Below are 20,407 nucleotides of genomic sequence, written 5' to 3'. Positions count from 1 at the left end.
ATCATGGGGATGCTGCAACAGTTGTGAGAAAACCAGTCGTAAGTTATTTTTTTCAGTGCCATCTGAACGATCACTAAATGAACGGTTGTAAGTTGAGGACTACTTGTATAGTTAACTTGAATATTACAGAGATGTATAATCTTAAATTACAATTTATTGACAACTTTTGAAGAAAGCCTGGGTATATATGAAAAGTATTGGGGTTGCATGCAGTCCAGGGCAATAAGTGCCCACCTATGCTTTTGCCCATTCATAGAAATTCAAGGCAAGGGAAACCACAAAGGCATCTCTCTTCAGGCTAATTTTTGCTTTCTTATTTTTTTTTTATTCCAAACATGCCATTCTTCTTGGCTGCCATCCTCCTTTAATCTCCAAGTTCTTCATGAGCTTAAGGCAAAGATAAGGCTTTGATATGCAAATGACAAACCACATTTCTTCCTCTCAACAAAATACTCATTTCTCAGAAGAAAAACCAGTGATGTTTAAAAAAAATAAATGTAAAGATAAAATGCACATCTTGACATACACAAACAAAAAGATATCTTGCACTTTCTATAATATTTCAAGCCCCCAAAGTCCAACTACACAGGAAAATATTATTGTACTTAACATAATGTAAACCATTTCATATGTAAACAATGGAAAGCAAATATTTAAATGTGCAGTTAATTTCTGAAAAATGTATTTGATATTTGACCACTAGTAGCACAATGTCTATTTTATGATATGGTGAGTAATATGGATTCTTTGGGAATTATCCATTAATATTCAATTATTGTTTCAGAAACAAACACCTTCATTTTCCATCAATTTATACACCAAATATGTGACTTTTGATAATTAGGTAACAACTACAATATTTCCAAACCTTAGCTTGGTCACTGAGATACCGTTCTGTCAAAAAATACTCTCATGTCCAAAATGGAAACATCATATAGGCAGTAGGTAAACATATCTGCTGGTGTTTTTCTAATGGCCCAAAATCTCTAAGAGTGAGTTGGAAAGCCATATAAATTTCAATCAATCAATCAATCAATCAATCAATCAATCAATCAATCAATATAAGAAATAGTAACTGGTAATAAAATACTAAAGACGTAATGGCATTTGCTTCAAGTATGACTGGGTTCATTTATGTTTTAATAGATAAAATTAATTTGGGCCACATAAATATGTATACCAGGGTGTGGGAAGAAAGATATGTATTACCCCTTAATCTTATATAACGTATGTTGATGATTTCACTTTGCCTCCGTTTGGGTGTCTTCCTTCCTTGTTCATTTTAAACGTTCTGTAAACTGTCTTGGCTGTTTTAATGCAGTGCCAAGTTCCATATGTTTCATCCTAGGCACCTAATTTATCCAGTGTTCACAGTTCACATTTGCCTATTTAAAAAAATCTGGGAAGATAAAGGTGATTCTATCGCACATGACATTTTGACAGCAAAAATGTGATAGCTGTCCCATAGACTGTGGCCTTAGAATTTGAGAAAAATATTTAAGATGTTGTTGATTGCACTGGATAATATATTCAAAATGTTGAAAAAGTTTGATGTTTTGAGTGACGGAGTTAACGTAAACTCGACACCCGGAATCGTTTGACGAAAATCGTAAACTGTAAAGGGGGTGGTAATTTATGTTACCCTACTATGATAATATGGTTTTAATTTATATCAATATTTTGAATACTTTGAGTATTAAGATTAATAATGGTGCTAGTAGACCATTTTGAAAGTCTTTTTTTAATACTTTAGCTACCTTTTGAGTCACAAAAGAATTGAGGAATTCCATGCAGGCCTCAAGCTATGCTCTACAATACTTCACCTTGATTTGTGTCCCATATTCCTCTCACCAGTGATCCACATTTTGTTATGTCATATGTATATTGCTATTTCCTTCTATAATATAGATTAGGAACAATAAGTAAGTGTCTGTATGATAGTCTGCAAGATTTATTTGAATTCTTTTTCCCCAAATATACAAGCTCTCATTTATATTTTGCACTACAAAAAATCATATCTGAACTGCAGCTATTGCAAATATCTAATTTTAATCTGTTATTAAAAGGATTAACATTTCTAATGTCAATATACCAAGGAATTTGAAAACTCCTTCTGTTTGAAGTTTTCCTTTTCAAAACCAATATTATTAGAAATTTATTTCTTTATTAAACTTCTATACCCACCCATCTTGTCAAAGCAACAGTCACACAATTAAAATACAACATAACCAATTAAAACAATAAATAAGAACCATACATTTAAAATTCAATTAATCAAGATGGAGAGGAAGGGAGCAAAGTGTGCAGGAGAAAGAGATGAGATCTGACTAATCCATTAACCACCTCCAAGATGCCACTCCCTCACTGGCGCCCTTTGTCAGCTGGTAGAACCAGGTCTTCAAGCCTTTTTGGAAGGCCAGAAGGGAGAGTGAAGATCTCACCTTAGATTGGGTACAATGTTCCAGAGGGTGGGTGCCCCAGCAGAAAAGGCTCTTCTCTGGACCCCACCAGCTGAAATTCCTTGACCAATGGGATCTGCAGCATGCCTCTTCTGCCAGCGCAGGTGGGGCGAACTAATCCCATTGGGATGAGCTAGTTCCTCAGATAACCTGGACCTATGCAATGAAGGGCTTTAAAGATGATAACCAACACTTTGAATTGGACCCAGAAGCAAACCAGCAACCAGTGCAGCTCATGGAACAGTAGTGTAATGTGGGCCACCCTGGGTTCCAAAGAACGCACCAGCAGAAGCTTCTGGATACTCTTCAAGGGTAGACCAATGTAGAACATGTTTCAATAGTCCAAATCAGAGATAACCAGGGCTTGAGTGACTGAGTGCAGGGACTCCCAATCCAGGAAAGGGTGCAAGTGGTATACAGTATGAGGTTGCACAAAGGCTCTCCTAGCCACAATTACTACCTCCTCATTCAGCAGGAGTTGTGAGTCCAGGAGACCCCCCAAATTGAGCACCAGGTCAGTCTGCAGTGGTGCAATCCCATCCAGAACTAAATATATTAAAGTCCTGGAATCCAGAGTGCCATGCACTCAGTCTTATCAAGTACAGCCAAAGTTATTTTCCCCCATCTAGATCTCCATAGCCTCCAAGCACTGCAAGAGGGCAGTGATAGCATCACATGTGTCACCCTGGATGGAGATGAGTTGAGTATCATCAGCTTACTGATGGTACCTTATCCATGATGGTGGATGATCTCATGATGTTAAATAGGAGTAGAGAAAGTACTGAAACCTGTGGGACACCACAAAGCAGCAGCTGTGGACTAGCCCGCTCACTGCCCATCAACTCCGATTGGAAATCGATTCTGGGGAATCAAAACCAGGGCAAACTGCGCTGCCCAGCCCCAAAGGCCATAGTCAGCTCCAAAGGATACCATGGTCAGTGGTATCCAAGGCTGCTAAAAGGTCAAGGAGACAAGGATGCATGCACTATCCCTATCCTACTCTCACCAAAGATCATCAACAAGTGTGACCAATGCTGTTTCTGTCTCATAACTGGACCTGAATCCTGACTGGAAGGGGTCCAGAAAATCTGCTTCATCCAGGACCCTCTGAAATTTTCATACAACCATCTTTTCTATCATCTTCCCGAAAAAGGAAAGTTGGGAGACTGGATAGAAATTGTCTCTTGACAGGATCAAGTGATTTTTTTTCAGGAGAGGGTGAACTAAGGCCTCCACGAAAAGTCTCAGAAACATCCTCTGCTGCAGTGAGGAATTTATTCATAGCTTGCTTGTCACCATTCAGAAGGCTTTCACCAGCCAGGAAGGATAGGGATCTAACTTGCACTGACAGCATCAAGGACCCTGTCCATTCATCAGGTCCAACAGTAACAAACTGCTCCCAGATAACTGGGCAAGACCTTTCCCCAGGCATCTGTAATGGACCTTCACCACATATGGGTTCCAATTGGGAATGAATCCAAATGACTTTGTCCATTAAGTGATCCATAAATTCCTCTGCACAGCCCTGAAAATGATTACCCGAACCCCCTTGTTCCTAGAGGGACTGGTTATTCTGAATAGGGTCATTGGACAACACTCTGCAGATGCAATAAGAGCAAGAAATAATGTAGTTTTGCCACTCTTACTGCCATGAGGTAGGCTTTAATAGCAGCTCTAAGTTGTGTACAATCGGATTCATACCTTGTTTTCCTCCAGAGGTGTTCTACTAGTCTCTTAGCCCTTTTCAAAACCTGCAGCTCTTCTGTGAACCATGGAGAGTGTTGGGAGCGAAGGGTCAAGAGAGGCCACATGGGCACAATTCTATTCAAAACCTTGGTTGCCCTTTGGTTCCAGGATGAAATCAGAGCTTTGGCAGAACCATGCAACAAGGCCCCGGGATATTCCCCAGTTCACTCTGGAATCATTTGCATCCATCAGTCGGAAAGAAATGAATTCAAGGAATAAATATATTTGCTTACATAAAATTATATTTATATCAGCATGTCCCATTAGCACTGTTAAAAACCATTTTTGTGATGGACATCACAAAAGAACAGAAAAATTAGCACAACTAAAAGTTCAAATATTTATTCCCTCTATTTTAGAAAGGAGAGTTGGATGACAGAATTTTAACTTAGAAGATAATTATCTGTTATACATGTTAGAAAGGAGACTGTAGAATCTTTCTGAAGCTTGAGGTTAAGGAACTACAAAGGATGAATCAGAATATTTATATGAACATAAATATGCCCATTCCTCATTTAGCGACCACGTTCTGTTCCAATGAACAAGTCATTAAGCAAAATGGTCGCTAAGTGAACCATGCAACTGAAATAGGGAGAGAGTTGCTGTGAAGATTACTCCAGTGTGTGGTGTCAGGTGCACAAAATTTGATCACAAATATACACAAGTGGGTTAGAAAATGATTTTTTTAATAAACATCATATTTGTGAATGGTCATAAATCAAGGTAGTAGCTAAGCAAAGAGTGAGTATATATTTCCAAGTAGCTATTCACACAATTCTTTTTCCTGGTGGAAAGGTTTCTAATAAAAGAAGAATAAAATTAATTCTGACTGTACATAATGAGTTGCTCCCACGGTCCAACATTTTTTTCTTGAAGGGATTATGTCAGTTCTGTATGTTTTATAACAATCAGTAAGAAAACAAGTTTTTAGAATAAGGGCAGAAGGGAAACTTGTGACTGAATTTGTGTCTTCTATTCAGATATTATATATCATCTCATATTGAAACAAATGTCTGGAAAATATAATTAGTAAAATAATTGCCTTTTTCAGTTTTAATGTGCATGACAAAAAAGGGCTGCTTCCATAGAATTTTCATCATTGCTTCCCAGGCAAAACCAATTTTTATCATTTACCGTGTCATTCCAAAATTCAGATCCAAGAGTTCCTGTTAGAAGGTGAATTATTATAATACAGACTTCAGACTCAGTAACATCAAATCTAAGAGTGAGGGGGGAAACCATTTCAGTTTGAAAGTTCCATGACTGCAAATTTTTACTCAAGAAGAAATGGGTTCAAAATCATAGGAAATCTTTAAAAAAAATTACAAGGTTAAAATTAAAAAGAGAACAATTGTATGGTATGCAATCCCCATTAGCTGAACTCCACTGCAAAATTCCTGAGTGTCGTGAATTACAATCAGTAATTTAAAAGAGGGAGACTAGAAATATTTTGAAAGCAATATATAATTCCTTTAACAGTTGCTAAACTAATCTCACACAAATCCAATTTAAATTTTTAAGGCCAACTTTGTATTAGCCTCATGCAATCCTAGATCAGGGGTGTCAAACTGCTGGCCCGTGGGCCGGATGCATCATAGCGAAACCACGCCCATTGCTGGCAATGGCAAAAAAGTCACGATACGTCGCAACACATCATGTGATGTTGCGAGTTTGACACCTCTGCTTTAGATAATCTATAGCAGTAATTCCAAACTTGGGTTACAGAGACCAGAAATGATTAGAAATGATCACCTCTATGAATGAAATTTTTTTTTAATTTAATTTCTCTGTTATGACCATCTCTGTTATACTCATGTAAAATCATATCTGAACAGAAAATACAGTAATAGGTTATAAAGTACTTTGAGATGGAATATGTATTTTAATGGCAACATTTTAGTTTTATTATTTTATTACTTTAAAAAATAGTACATTTTACACTTAGGTAGCCAATCATATGTCTAAAACAAAGATGTAAAGTTTTAGTCACATCAGATTCTTTAAATATTTGTTTTAGACTTAGTTAAGGCACCAGGCTAGAAACCAGAAACTGTGAATTCTAATCCCACCTTAGATAATGAAAAAGCAGCTGGCTGACTTTGGGCCAGTGACTCTCTCTCAGCCTAACTTACATCATAGGGTTGTTGATGTAGAGAAAATAGGAGGAAAGTATGTTTGCCACCTTGAGTTATTTATTTTTAAAAATGTGGGATATAAATAAATAAATAAATAAAAAAAATATTTTTCAATAAATCACAAGAAAAATCTATGAAGATATTTCATTTAATTTATATTTACTAGTACACACTTAAATAATGAAGTTGTGAAATTTGCATGAAATCAGCATGATCTTGCATGAAATCTGCACGATCTTGCTGTCTCTTAATTTAATGAAGAAGCATTTTGTATCTTAGAAAACAATTTTCAAACTGTAAAAATCTGTTGATCATAGTGAATATGTAAGATTTATTTTCCCCCAAAACTCAAACCTCACATGAAATCAATTGAAGTTTACTGCTTCAGAAAGTGAAGAGGATCATATAAAGGCCATACATTTGAATATAGGCTTCTTTTACCTTATTACTTATAATGCTCTAAACTGAATTTGAGAAGTCTTGTATTTTAGGAATTTGTTAACCATGATCTTAATGCTGGTTCACACACTGCCACCACTGCTTGATAAACTGTGGGTTGTTGATAATTATTAAAATATAAAACTATCCTTTAAAAAACAACAGTGGCTGGATTCATACAGACTAAATTGACACGAAACAAATTGCAATATATATATAGTTTTGCATCATTTGTGTACCCAATGCTTTTTAGCCTTGCAACCAAGAGATGAGAGACAAAGTGTATAAACACTATTTCTAAACTAGTAGTCTTACCTTTGGGATGAAAAAGTTATACAATTAGCAGCATGAACCAATGCAGCCAAGCAGTGATTTTGTAGCTTTTGAAAAAAGAAATCCTGATCTGACTTTCACACATCATGACCTAATTAATTATTCATAATACGACAGATACTGTTAATTCCATAGTGCAGTGGTGGCGAACCTATGGCACGGGTGCCAGAGGCGGCACTCAGAGCCCTTTCTGTGGGCACGCGCGCCGTCGCTCCAGTCCTAGGCCTTCAGCTGGGTTTTATAAAACCTTTTCACTTTAGGTCTCTGCCGCCGTGTGCAAAAAAAAAAAGAAAGGTTCAATCAGTCAATTTCAACTTCTCGTGAGAAAAAAAAAAAGATCTTGCAAAGTTGGAATTGACTGATTGAACTTTTTTGTACCACCCAGTCTGCCATTACCACTGCAGCCACGCCCACCCAATGGGCCACACCCACCCAATGGGCCACACCCACCCAGCACCGGACGATGCATAAGTGGGTTTTGGGTTGCAGTTTGGGCACTCGGTCTCCAAAAGGTTCGCCATCACTGCCATAGTGCAACAGACTTTATCAGTCAAGGATGGAAAGGTGTTATTTAATATATTTTTTTACAATATGCAAAATCAGTTGTTATTGTATCTAGCTAGCACTGAATTTAAACAACAGATTTAAACAATTAACACTGTTTATATCAGGTTTCATTTTACAACTGTAAAAAGATAGATAAGATGGCAAAATATTTCTCTCAGCTACATTACTTACATTCCAAAGCGCATTGTTCCAGAGACATATGTCTGCCAGTGTGCACAGTAAAACATGAATGTCCCAGCAAAACAGCAGAAAAACATCCAGTCAGGATTTGTCCCCAGCTGCACAGCGATACACGTTCCCAAAACTACGAAGACTGAAGATAAAATAAATTAAAACTAAGGGGTAGAAAATGCACATATTCGCTAATAGATCATTATGGCTGCTTAATAACTTCTAATATGTAAATAGGCCTCACTTATATTTCTGATGGATTTGGGAAAGTATAAAATTTACAACAAACATTTCCTTCAAAAGGCATACAGAATTGCCTCCAACTTTTGTAAGTGCTATCAATTATATTTTACACTTGTGCAAGATTAAAAATAAGATTTCCACAAATGGTTAATATTTTGTGCTAGCATAATGACATTGTGAATAAACACAAAAAGTATACATGGCAACACCTCTTAATTAACTACATTGGGAACGATACTAGATGCTGAGTTGCATGTGAATTCACTCACATTAAAAATTTAATTGTGTAAAAGCACATTTTGGCAAACAGTCTGTTCTAGTGGTTAAGGGGCTGGCCTAGAAACCAGAGTCTGTAACTTCTAGGCCTCCCTTAAGCATGAAAGCCAACTGGGTGATTTTGGGCTGTTATTCTCTCTCAGCTTAATCCATCTCATAGGGTTGCTGTTGTGGGAAAAATAAGAGGTAGGAGCATTAGATATGTTTGCCACCTTGAGTTTTATATGCATGTATGAATGTGTTTGTGTTTACATAAATGTAAAGATAAATAAATAATGGGGATAAAATCTATTAATATTCAATTTAATAAGTGTTCTTCCCAGACATGCATAAAATTATACCATTAGCAATATTTGACTATTTACAGGAAATAAATTTCAACATCTGCCTTTGTTATCCTAGACCCAGCGCCATCCAAAACTTTGAAGTATTCAGTCTGAATAGTAATCACATTTCTAAAGCAGTTTGAGGTGAATGAGGTACCCTTAAACTTATTAGGAGATTTAAAGATGTTATGGATTTACTATGCTTTCTGTTTATAGAAGTACTGTGCAGCTTTCCTTCCATATAGTGAAAGATGTCTGGGAGGGGTGGAGACTGAATGGGCCTTCTGATAGTAAGGTGAATAGCTAACTAATAAGCCATGCCAATTCCAGAGATTGCCATTCCAGAAATATAAGTGGTGAAGGAGTCTAGAACTGTTCGTTAGTAGTAAGAATTTATTTTTAATTAGCATTGGAAAGGTTTTTTTTTTAAAAAACAACAACAGTGTATTAATTTATTATAGTTTCTCTATAGATGTGTTGTTAGACAACTCTCACCTCATTAGAGGCACAGGGCAATATAGCAAAAATTTATTGTAGTGAAACCCTTGAAACTATATGTCAGGAGTTAATATTTCTGAATGGTCTACTATCACTGTTATTTTGTTCCTTTCAGTCATAAAAGTAAGCTAGCTGCAAGAGTTTGGATCTTTCCAAATATAGTGCATGATTCTTTTTAAAATCAGTTTGGTTCAAATCAAGCCTAGTTTCAAATATCTTATTTGAACTGAATTTTATCTCCTTTTAATCTTAATATTGAATGAGAACTTTCTCTATATTCCCCACTTGATAATTCTATAGTGGGGAATGTGGTCTGAATGATAAAAGAAAAAAAGTTTATTTGGTTCATTTTCATAATTCAGTAACATGATTCCAAATAGAAAACAAGAATTAGATCACGCAGTTGTACTACTCTTTGAAACAGTTATACACTGTTTTCTATAATAAGCTAGAGAAAAGTTTTTACTCTTATTTTTTTATAATTATAGAAAATATTGCAGAATTTTGAACATATGTGCAATCTAATTAGGAAAGGTACGGTCTAGCCATTGGCAGCAAGCATTCTAAAAGGATGCTAATGTGCAATATTTTCAAGTACCATGCATCCTCCTTGGAGTACTTTATAATATTTATAAATATTCACAATAATTGTGACCTTTCAGCAGTTTTGCTGGTTATATTATTAACAGTTAATCTCTACTAAAAGCACAACCCAAAAACAAATACCAGTCCAATTTGACAAGAGATCATAGAAAGGCAGGAGAAAATATTAAATGTACAATACCACACAAAAATATCAACTATGTAATTTGTTATAATTTATTCCTAGACAAACAGCAGCTTATGCTGCAGTAGCTACAACAGCATTCTTACTAAGATACACAGATAAAGGCCTTTGCCTATTTCTTTCCTATCAGAGTAGAGTGCAGCAAAGCATACAATTAAATTGGGCAGAACCATTAAAGCAAATATTACAACAGGATGATTTTAGAATACTCTTTGTAGTTTGGTATAAGCAGTTTTTACAAAAGGTGTGTGTGTGTGTGTGTGTGTGTGTGTGTGTGTGTGTGTGTGAGAGAGAGAGAGAGAGAGAGAGAGAGAGAGAGAGAGAGAGAGAGAGAGATTTGGAGTCAATCTTGACAGCTGGCAATTTCTTGTACAAATCCACAGTTTTCTTGGCAACATTTTCAGAAATGATTTGCCATTGCTTTGATCCTAGGGCTGAGAGTGAATGCCTGGCCCAAAATCATCCGGCTGGCTTTATGCCTACAGCAGGACTAGGATTCACAGTGTCATGCCTTTAATCACTATGATAAATTGGCTCTCATCACTTTATTTAGTAGGGATAGCTTAACAGTAGCTTAATACAGTGGCAAGAAAAGATAAATAATCTTTAGTAAGAATTTAATTCCTGGCTTATCAACAGTGCATTCCATTTTTATGTCAGTCTGAATGTCTAACAACAATGACAAAATGGTCCAAACAGAAAAGAAAAAATTGTATTTGAACCACTTCTTCATGATTTAGTACATAAATCACAATAGGGGTGCACTATGATGATTGCTTTGGGTGAAATGCAATGAACTATTCTATTCTTGAGTTACAGTTTGGAGATGCATCTGAGCTCTGGGAGCAAAGAAATTATCTGATCAAAAATAGACATAAATAGAACAAAGGTGAGTCTGTCACAAAATCTGCATGGACACATATCCATATGTGCGCGCAGGCACACCTGAACACATCCACATATAAGCAAATTCTGTAGCAAGCCCCCTCCTCCAAAATCCATATGATTTCTATAACTTTAGTTTTGGTTCACCAGAAAACTTCTTAGGTTATGCCATAAGGCTCCAGGGCTGCAATTTAGAGGGGCATCAGAACATGTTTTATATGTCCATGACATATACAGAAAATTGATAAAAGAGAAAGAGAGCCACTGAAAGCACGTGGTCTGCAAGTATTTTAATTTTGGTTCAGCTGTTCTTTCTCTTTATAGAATTTTGGAAATGGTTTTAAGGAAATTTAACTTTTAAGGAAATTTAAATATTCAAACAAGTATTTCAAGCATTCAGTCTTAAACTAAGATTTAAACTACTTAGGATGGAAAAAAAGGGATTCCCTTGCATTGAGTTTGACGTCTGGTGGGTATATAGTCTGTCACTGTCTTATTGCAGGATAATTTTGTGATTCTCCAGCCTAATCTGTAACTCTAGCATTCCATGGAGAGTTCTCTATGGAAGTACTAACCAGCCAAACTGTGTTTACCAAACAAAGTCAACCAGAGGCTACAGCCTACTAATATGAAACTAATCAAATGTAGAACCTTTGTAAAATATATTACCAAAGTTCTGACCTGTGGCATGAAAATTATACAACCAAGGTAAATTATTCTCATCTTATTAGAGCATCAAAAGATTTTAGAAATTTCTAGTCCTCATAAATTACTTAACAGACCATTATCTAGTGCAGTACCTGTGGACAATGAATCACAGCCATGGTCAAATAGTTCTCCCAGAGGACTACTACTATTGGTTCTTCTTGCCTGTTTCCCATCTATTGCATCCAAAGACTGATAGATGAAAAGGCCACAAGCACATGCAATATATGCCCAAGGAGGTGCCTAAAAGAGAATGTATGTAAAAAAGCAGCAACATGTAAATAAATGTGCAGGTCTTAAATCAGGCATGATTCTCATATAGTGACAATCTATTCTACTGCATGATTAGTTATGAAGAAATGCAAATAATATTCCCTCTTTTATTCATATCCAGTTCTGAAGTTTCTTGCATACACAAAGGGTATTATAGCAAAGAGTACTAAGATTAAACCTAAACCACCTGCAAGTTTTGTAACTTAAAGGATTATTGCACGTTTGGTGAACATGCACAATATTAGATTGTTTTGTTTCAGCTTATTTATTTAATTTGTATGGCTATCATCTTAATAAGTGACTGTAGGTCAAACTGCTGGCCTGCGGGCCGGATGCGTCACACCGAAACTGCGCTGACCCCATTGCCGGCAATGGGAAAAAGTCGCTATACGTCGCACGATGTCATGTGACATCGCGAGTTTGACATGCCTGCTCTATACCATGAATAAATTAAAAATGAATTCCGTTATAGTACAGAAATTAAAAAGCAGCTAACGAGAATGTTACAATCCATGGTGATTAACACAATCAGGAGACAGGACCCTTCAATACTCGGGGCCATGCACCCGAGCACATATCAAGCTCTTTAGGGCCTTATGAAAGGTCAGCAGGGTCTGGGCTAATCTTCAGAGGAAGCATTTTCTATATAGTGGGCATTATGACAGAAAAAACATACCTCCTGCACCCCACCAACTAATCTTCTCTGGCTAACAGGACCCAGAGTATATCTATCCTGCTGGACCAGATTGGACAGTGGAAAGAACTGGGGGAAAAATGATCCTTCAAGTAAACTGGTCCCAAGCCATGAAAGTCTTTAAAGGTAGCAACCAACACCATGAAGTGCATCCGCAAGACACCAATAACCAATGCAGCTCAGGGGCTATTGGTGTTACATGTGCTAAATAACTGACACTATTTACTAAATGACACCATTTACAGTGAAACCAGCCACTGTAATTTGTAAACTAGCCAATAGCATAGCATTATATATATATGAATCCAGCCACTATGGTTTGTTCCAAAGTTAAAGCTCAGTCCTTAACGTGAGCCAGAGGTTATTTAAGAATATTCAGCAATGACAGCCAATATATTTATTTCTATTTCTGAATAATAAATATAATAAATCCAGGAGAATCAGAAATAGCCTTCAAAATTTGAAGGCAGCCTTGATTCTTTTTCCTGATTTCCATCTTATTCTATAGCTGGATAATAAAAGGTCACTTCTTGATGGCACAGCATCCTTTTAATCTTTAATATGGTGAAATGGCATTCTTATTTTAAATATAAATTATGTTAGCCAAACTATTTAGTAGGGCAGGAACTATTGTGCATATAGGCTACAGTTCTAATACTCAGAATAACCTCACTTTCAGTGGAATATATTTTTGTGTTACCATGCATATGTTTGCATTATAACTCTCCTAGTCTTAAAGTTCATAATAAAAGATTTAAAGACCATATCCTTCAAGCTTTTAAACTGCTCAGGATTAGACTGTCTTTCATTTTTTTAAATGAATCAACTACATAAAATGTTATTATTATATACTATACTTATTCATAAAATTATTTTTCTGTATTTGTTTCATTAGTTCTCCTATCTGATTGTTTTCGGTAAGGATATAGCATCAGAAAAGTTAACAATCAAATAGAAATGGGGGCAAGGGGGAGGATTCCTCCCTGTTGTATTTCAATTAAGAGTACTAAATGTGCCAAGCATATAAATTGTGCATCTGTGGCCAAATTAAGGATACAATAATAAAAATGGGATTTTCAGAACTGAATTTGATCAAATCTGAAACCTAAATATATTTTTCATAGCCCGTCTAAGATTAAAACTAAATTTCAAAGATACTGAACTGCTCCATGATTAAGACTTTCCTTTTTTAAAAAAATAGTGTCTTGTTCCTTTTTTGCTCATAACAAAGTTTCTGCCTTTTAGTGAGTTCTATAATCACAAAGATAAATCTGTTTACCTGATATATTTATGCATATTCATATAACAGAGTTCTTGATTCATAAAAGCTTCCAGAATCTGCCTATGTGAATTTAGCTGCCACTGGCAAAAATCTTTTGGACCTGAGATTTTATTGCTAATGGTGGAGGAAGGAACAAGAGTCAAAAAGAACATCATGCAACTTAGCTTAAGGGAAAAGATTAAAATATATTTTATAGCCCCTTAGAAAGACAAAATTCATTCAATTTTGTATAACACTTCAGTGAAACTTTGCTTTAAAGTATCATTTCCAATTATAGTCTACCACCTTTACTTTTTTCTCCCATTTCATTTAAACCTTATTAAAAATACACATAAATCTTTTTGCCCTCTTATGTTTATATTTACATTATCTCTCTCTGGTTTTTTTGTGTGTGTGTGTTTTTGTGTGCATGGTAAAATGTAAAGGTGATTTTAATCAATGTAGCTCTTCTAGTATTAAAATTAAATCGATATTCAAAAATCAATAAAATAACAAATATAAGAACTATTGATAAAAAAAGTAGTATGTTTGTTTTCTAATCTGAGAAAGTGTATCTTTACTGCATTAAATCAGAGAAGATCTAAAATTTTAAAACCTTAACAGAAAGCAAACTGTGGTTGGGGTACAAATCCATGTGGAGAATCATAATCCATAAACAGTTTCCAAATTAAATTAAATTCTGTATTGGACTTGTTTCTGACATTGATGCATGTCTGCACAAGTTAATTTGTCCTTCATCTAAAGGAGGAATTATGATGCATATGGTATGCTGGCACTTGTTATCATAATCAAAGCTCATTCTGTACTTTGTAAGAATATACAGTTTGATGTCTGGCAGAAAAACAGCTGACAGGAAAGAAAATTAACCTTTAAGATCTGTTTCATTCTGTAACAAATCATCATCCAGGATTCCAACATTACAGCAAGTATGAGAAAATGATCCAATTTGATTATTGCATTATTAGCAATTTTTGAAATTGGATTATCAGCACTGAACAATATACCAAAGATAAAATATCTTAACGCCAGTTTTCTCTGAATGTAATATTTACAATCATCATCATCATCACATCCTGAGCTAAGCACATTGGGCTACAAGTGTACTCTACAGTTCACTATATTTGCGATATATTTAGTATTTGTCTTCCATTGATATTCCCATTGTTGCATATCAATTTTTCTGTTGAAATGCTGCAAGCATTTGAATGTAAAATATTTAAACATATTTGGTTTCTGAATCACATTTCAGTGACAATTTGTAAATAAGCCTCAAAAGATGTTCTGGGTGCTGTGTTATATTTTTTTTCAGCATACATGCAAGTCTCTGAGCATTCCATCTTGATTTTAAAACTCCTTTTGAACTATGCTCTTTATTTGAAGATACAGGTAGATCTCGCTTAGCAACTGCCTCGGGCAGCAACTCTTCCAAGTTACAATAGTGATGAAAAAGATAACTTTGCAACCAATGCCCACATTTATGGCCTTTCAGCATCTCTTTCTCAATCACCATTACACTTAGCACACATTAAGCTGTGCCTGACCCATTTTTCCCTAACCTTACCCTACCCACAGAGGGTAGAGAGATTGCCTAAATAAGGAATCTTTTCCTGAGCCTTTCTCCACAACACAGCACTTTCCAAAATGTGATAACTTCAAGTTAACAAGCTCAGCTCTGGGACCTTAATTAGCCAATTTGCAGCTGCTGCCTGTACCTGCCGAAACTTTATTCGCTTTCATACCTTCAGCTTTTTGTTTGCCTCCTAAGCATCTCGGTGCACTAGGCAAACTAGCAAGCATATTCCTCCCATTGTGAGCCTGCTTACCTTCCTCTACAATGAATGTAAACAGAAACATTAATTTCCTTCTTGTTAATTATCCCAGCGCCAGGGTGAGCATTCCAAAGGGTGGGGAGAGTAGGGAAAAAGGAAAGCTAAAGTAAAATCAGAAGCACAGTTGGAATCACATGATTTCTCACTTAACAACACTGTCACTTAGCAGTAAAGCTGTCAATCTCAATTATAGTTGCTAAACGAGAACAAACTGTATTGTACTAATGAAGGTCTGCTCATTTCAAGGATAGGATAAAGTTGTCACCTTTGTTTTATTAAAAAACAGGATTGCAATCTACATTTATATTTTCAAATTTTTCTACATGTTCTCCTGAAAATAAATGGCTTTCTCTTTCTCTGTGTGTATCCGATACTTTAAATATTCTGTTTGTAATTGAATAATCTCATAGAGTGTGTATTTCTGTTTATATTCAATTAAAGCTAGTTGTACAAACCTCTGGGATCCCTTTTACAAGAGATTTAACCTAGTAACAGAGAGTATGATCCAATCTATAATCCAAGTGCGATATCTGACTTAATATAGTTTGACATTTGGCATCATGTCTTCCTAATGTTTTTGTGTCTTGCAAAATCTTAAGTAAAACCTTCAGTCTTTGTTATTGTTAACAAAGTTAATTGATTGTCTCTACCATTTATTTAGCACTTTATCTTCAATTGTTATTGAAATTATTGAAATAGAAATTCTTGGTAAAATATTCTTTTTACCACCTATATTTTTCATAGCCAAGTCAATTGTTTCTATCTTAAAATATCTATCATGTTTTGCCAACAATAAAATTTATTTTATAATAATTACATAGTTTGAATGTCAACAGAACCTAGTAAATGGTTCTACTGGATAGGTAAAAATCAAGGATATATAATGTATTCCTGTTGTTTAATATATTTACTTCTACAGATAAATGTATAAATAATGTTTGTGGGAATGATAATAGAGATATTATCTATTATTTACTATCTATTATCTACATAGAGAAATGTATCTGTTTTGGTATACAGGATAATGATACCATATTTTTAGTAAAAAAACTCAAATGATTTGCAGCTATTGTCAGATGGACTGCATGATGCAACAATGAATATGGATCAGAATATTAATGTCTCAAATATTAAGATAGTTGTGTTCAACAGGAAAAATGGAATGTACAATTGAAAGTTACACACAAGTGGCAAAAAACTAAAACAAACAGTAAGCATTCTATCAAGGAAAAATACATATAAGTATGAAAAAACCAGAAATTTCAGGATGTGCAAATAATGGTACAAAGGTAATGGCTAATTTCTGATGTGAGGAATGCAAGTTTGTTGAAGTAAAGCAAAAAAGAAATAATATATTTATTTTAGAAATGGCCATCAAATATATAACAATTTTAGGTACCATATAGTAAAAAATAATACAATTGAAACAAAATGCAAATGCCACAAATGTGAGGAGAGCAATTATTAAAGGCAATCAAACATGTCAGCACCCTAGCTCAAAGCCTTTAAACAAGACCCATTTGGGGGCCAGATGCATTTGCCGGTGGGGGGGGGAGGGATGTTCCACACACACACAAAAAAGATTCTTCATTAAGAATATGCTTCTATTCACTTTCTTATATGGAAGCTGGAGCTCAGTATGTAAGGAGGAAAATAAGTTGGAATTCCAAAGTTCTTAGTTGATTTTGGGTGCCTAACATTGGAAAAATGATCATAAGGTTGTTTTAAAATTCTTTTTGCGTTTCTGTTCTTTTAAATGCTACTGTTGCCATTCTGTTATTCTCTCCTCACAGTCTGTAAGGAGAGGAATGGATTATAAAAATTGTAAAAAAAATTTAAAAGATTCAACATTTTTTTATCTAAAACATCCTCATCAATAGTCATTAGATATTAAATACTAGCCTCCAATTATAATATCATAAATAATAAAATGTCAGCTCTGTACATAGAGGGTAAAAATTTTGAAAAATCCACTGTAGAGCTACAAAAATGATCTAGTCTTTTGAAAAGATAAAACAGGAAAATATAATTAGTCTTTTAAAAAAAGTAATGTTGGAGAAAAAGCAACCAAAGGAGTTAGCCACCTGTAGCCAGTATGAAAGATATGGTTAGATTATTTTTTAAAAAACAGGTTCCTATCAACGCAAACAAAATGCTGTGCGATGCTAACAAAATTAATTCTGCACAAGCATCAGTCAGGGATGTTAAGGTACACACTATCTTTTCTGAGGATAGGATATTCCTGTTTCTCATTAAAGGTTTAATTAGGAACCCTATTTAGTAACTGTTATATAGTTCATGAATAAAAGCAGTAGAACAACTATCTCAGCATAAACTAGCTAAATGCTGATTCACTTGGGCCATATAATATATAGTATATTAGGGAGTTTTGATTGGAAGCAAAAAGTTATTGATAGCAAGCAGGGATAAATGTAAAAAGTGTCTGGAACTTTTTAAAAATATTGAATCTTATCCTGAGATTGGGTGGCAGCTGCACAGTACCAACCACAACACAGCTGCCTTAAGAAGCTACAAACAGGTATGTCCTCACACACTCCAAACAATTGTTTTATAAATCTGAAGATGTCAGCCCTTTGAGATAAACCAGAATTGAATGCCAAAGTCATGAATACCAAAACTACTTTTATTACAGGATTACAGCCACAGAATTTTGCAACTCCTAATGTGTCTCCCTCTTCCCTCCTTACTTTTATTCTAAAGGGAATAGGAAGAGTCAAGTCAGAGATACTTTCTCAAATCCCAATCTATTTTGTGCTATTTCTCTTATCTGATCATTGCCTTAACTGTGGCTCTTCCTCCTTTTCCTCAAGATAATTTCAGTACATTACTGAAGCTCTACATTGCTTTAATGTGTGCATTTCATAATTTACACTGAATTAAAGGATAATATTTTGTAATACATTTTAACTGTAGATGCACTTTCCCTACATTGATGTTTTTCACATAAATTGGGCTACAATTCCCATAATATCCAGCTAGTAAGATCTTGCACACAAAGTAGTTTAACCTTTTTCTCCTCACAAATTTGAAATTTCACAGAATATTAACAAAACAAAATTAACAGTGATCCATTAATAGAAATAAATCCTTGTCACAAAAAAGTATGAGAGATCTTAACTTACCTGTTCAGTAGCTGTTGGACAGTAAAATACTAATATTATGGTTGTGCAGATGTTTATTATGAGTCCAACAATTGTAATCAGATTAGGGGCAATCCAGGCTGGTACTCTTCGCACTAACCACTCCCAATAACCTTGCATAAGTGGCTCAAGTAGGGACCGTCCAGCACTTTGATATTTGTGTTCTTCTAATCGTTTTAACTGATGCTTTGATAAAGGCGGTGTTGGCAACTGAAACAATTTGCTCAATGTGCATCCTGTCGAAGGAACGTGACCATAGCGTGCAGGGGATTCCAGATGCAATTCCCCACATCGTTTCTTCAGTGATCGATTCCCACTCATGGATTTATTCACTTTAAAGTTTATATCTGACAAAGTTTAATTGTTGTAAAGAAACATAAGATCCTGGAAGAGAAAGTATTTAGTTTAATATAAGAGGCAAAATGTTGTAAAAATCTGAAGTGTTCAATTGCGAGAAGTACAATAGCTGAAAGTCTAGAATATTTGTAAATACATTAAACTAAGCTATAGTTGCATCAATTTTAATATTCCTTTCTTTTTTAATAAATGTAACAGTCTAGTGAATAGTGTACAGTTTGAGGCTTGTAACTGAGGAGACTGAAGAACAGTCATGGAGAGTCAAAAGATAATTATGAGACATTTATTTCAGCCCAACCAATCTTACAAGTTTGTTGTGGGAGTAAAATGAAAGGATATCCATAACTAAGCTGCCTTAAGATCCTGGAGAAAAGTTACAATATAAATCTAAATGAGCATAACGGGTGCCTTGGGTGCAATTCCAAAATATCTAAAGCATAACTTGAACACCATCGACATTGATAAAATCACCATCTGTCAATTGCAAAAAGCAGCTTTTCTTAGCATTGTTTACATCCTATAACAGTATGTTTAATATTATTCAACAATATATCTCTATCCACGGTACTTGGGCAGTACTAAATAAGTGAACAGAAATGCTAAATCCAGTCTAAATTTCTGGTTGACTGTGCAGCCAACAATAAAGAATAAAAATGAAAAATAATTACATTATAGAAAGTCATCCCAAAAAGTACTGTTACTGATTTTTACTAGTTAAGGTAAATCTTAGTACTGATTAGTTTAGTAATGAAAACACATTCAAATACATGCTTCCTATCCTTTATTTTCAATCATATATTGAGAGAATCAAGGCCCATGCTAATTATTTTAAATTTAACACTTATATTATTCTTATATCCAACACTAAAACCTGAGTATATTTTCATAAAATTGTTCATAAAAACTGGTCAGTTCAAATAAATCTATTTGATAAATTAATATAAAAAGAATAGCAAGGAGTAATATTCTAATTGCATTACAGACAGACAGTCTGATTCACAGTGGTAGTTTCTCAACTATGTTCCTCTCTCTTGAAGAAAATAAATATATCTGACCCTCATGTTATGTTTTAAGACAACAAATGAAGAGATGTTTGTTCATCCAAGACAGTATATGATAACTACTGTATTCTAATATCAGACTTCATTTTACATTATTTTCAATTGTTTTTGTTGTTGAGAATGAAACTGTATTTAAATTTTCTTTTATAGCTCTTAAGGAATGCTTTTAAAATATATTTTT

At 34.8% G+C, this 20,407-nt stretch overlaps 1 protein-coding gene across 1 annotated transcript in view; it reads right to left on the bottom strand.

Moving 5' to 3' along the window:
• The window catches only part of LOC107289536 (choline/ethanolaminephosphotransferase 1), a 32,067-nt gene that overhangs the window by 9,724 nt on the left and 1,936 nt on the right, over nt 1-20,407 (bottom strand). The window contains exons 2-4 of the mRNA XM_015818309.1: nt 18,791-19,192; nt 11,665-11,812; nt 7,850-7,991 (exon numbers count right to left, since the gene is read on the bottom strand). Of these exons, the coding sequence (XP_015673795.1) occupies nt 7,850-7,991; nt 11,665-11,812; nt 18,791-19,129 (629 nt within the window). The 5' untranslated portion in view covers nt 19,130-19,192. The remainder of the gene's footprint in view (nt 1-7,849; nt 7,992-11,664; nt 11,813-18,790; nt 19,193-20,407) is intronic.

The sequence above is a fragment of the Protobothrops mucrosquamatus genome, unplaced genomic scaffold, assembly GCF_001527695.2.
Source record: "Protobothrops mucrosquamatus isolate PMUCROS unplaced genomic scaffold, P.Mucros_1.0 scaffold712, whole genome shotgun sequence".
Lineage (NCBI taxonomy): Eukaryota > Metazoa > Chordata > Lepidosauria > Squamata > Viperidae > Protobothrops > Protobothrops mucrosquamatus.
This window is presented reverse-complemented; position numbering and strand designations above follow the sequence as displayed.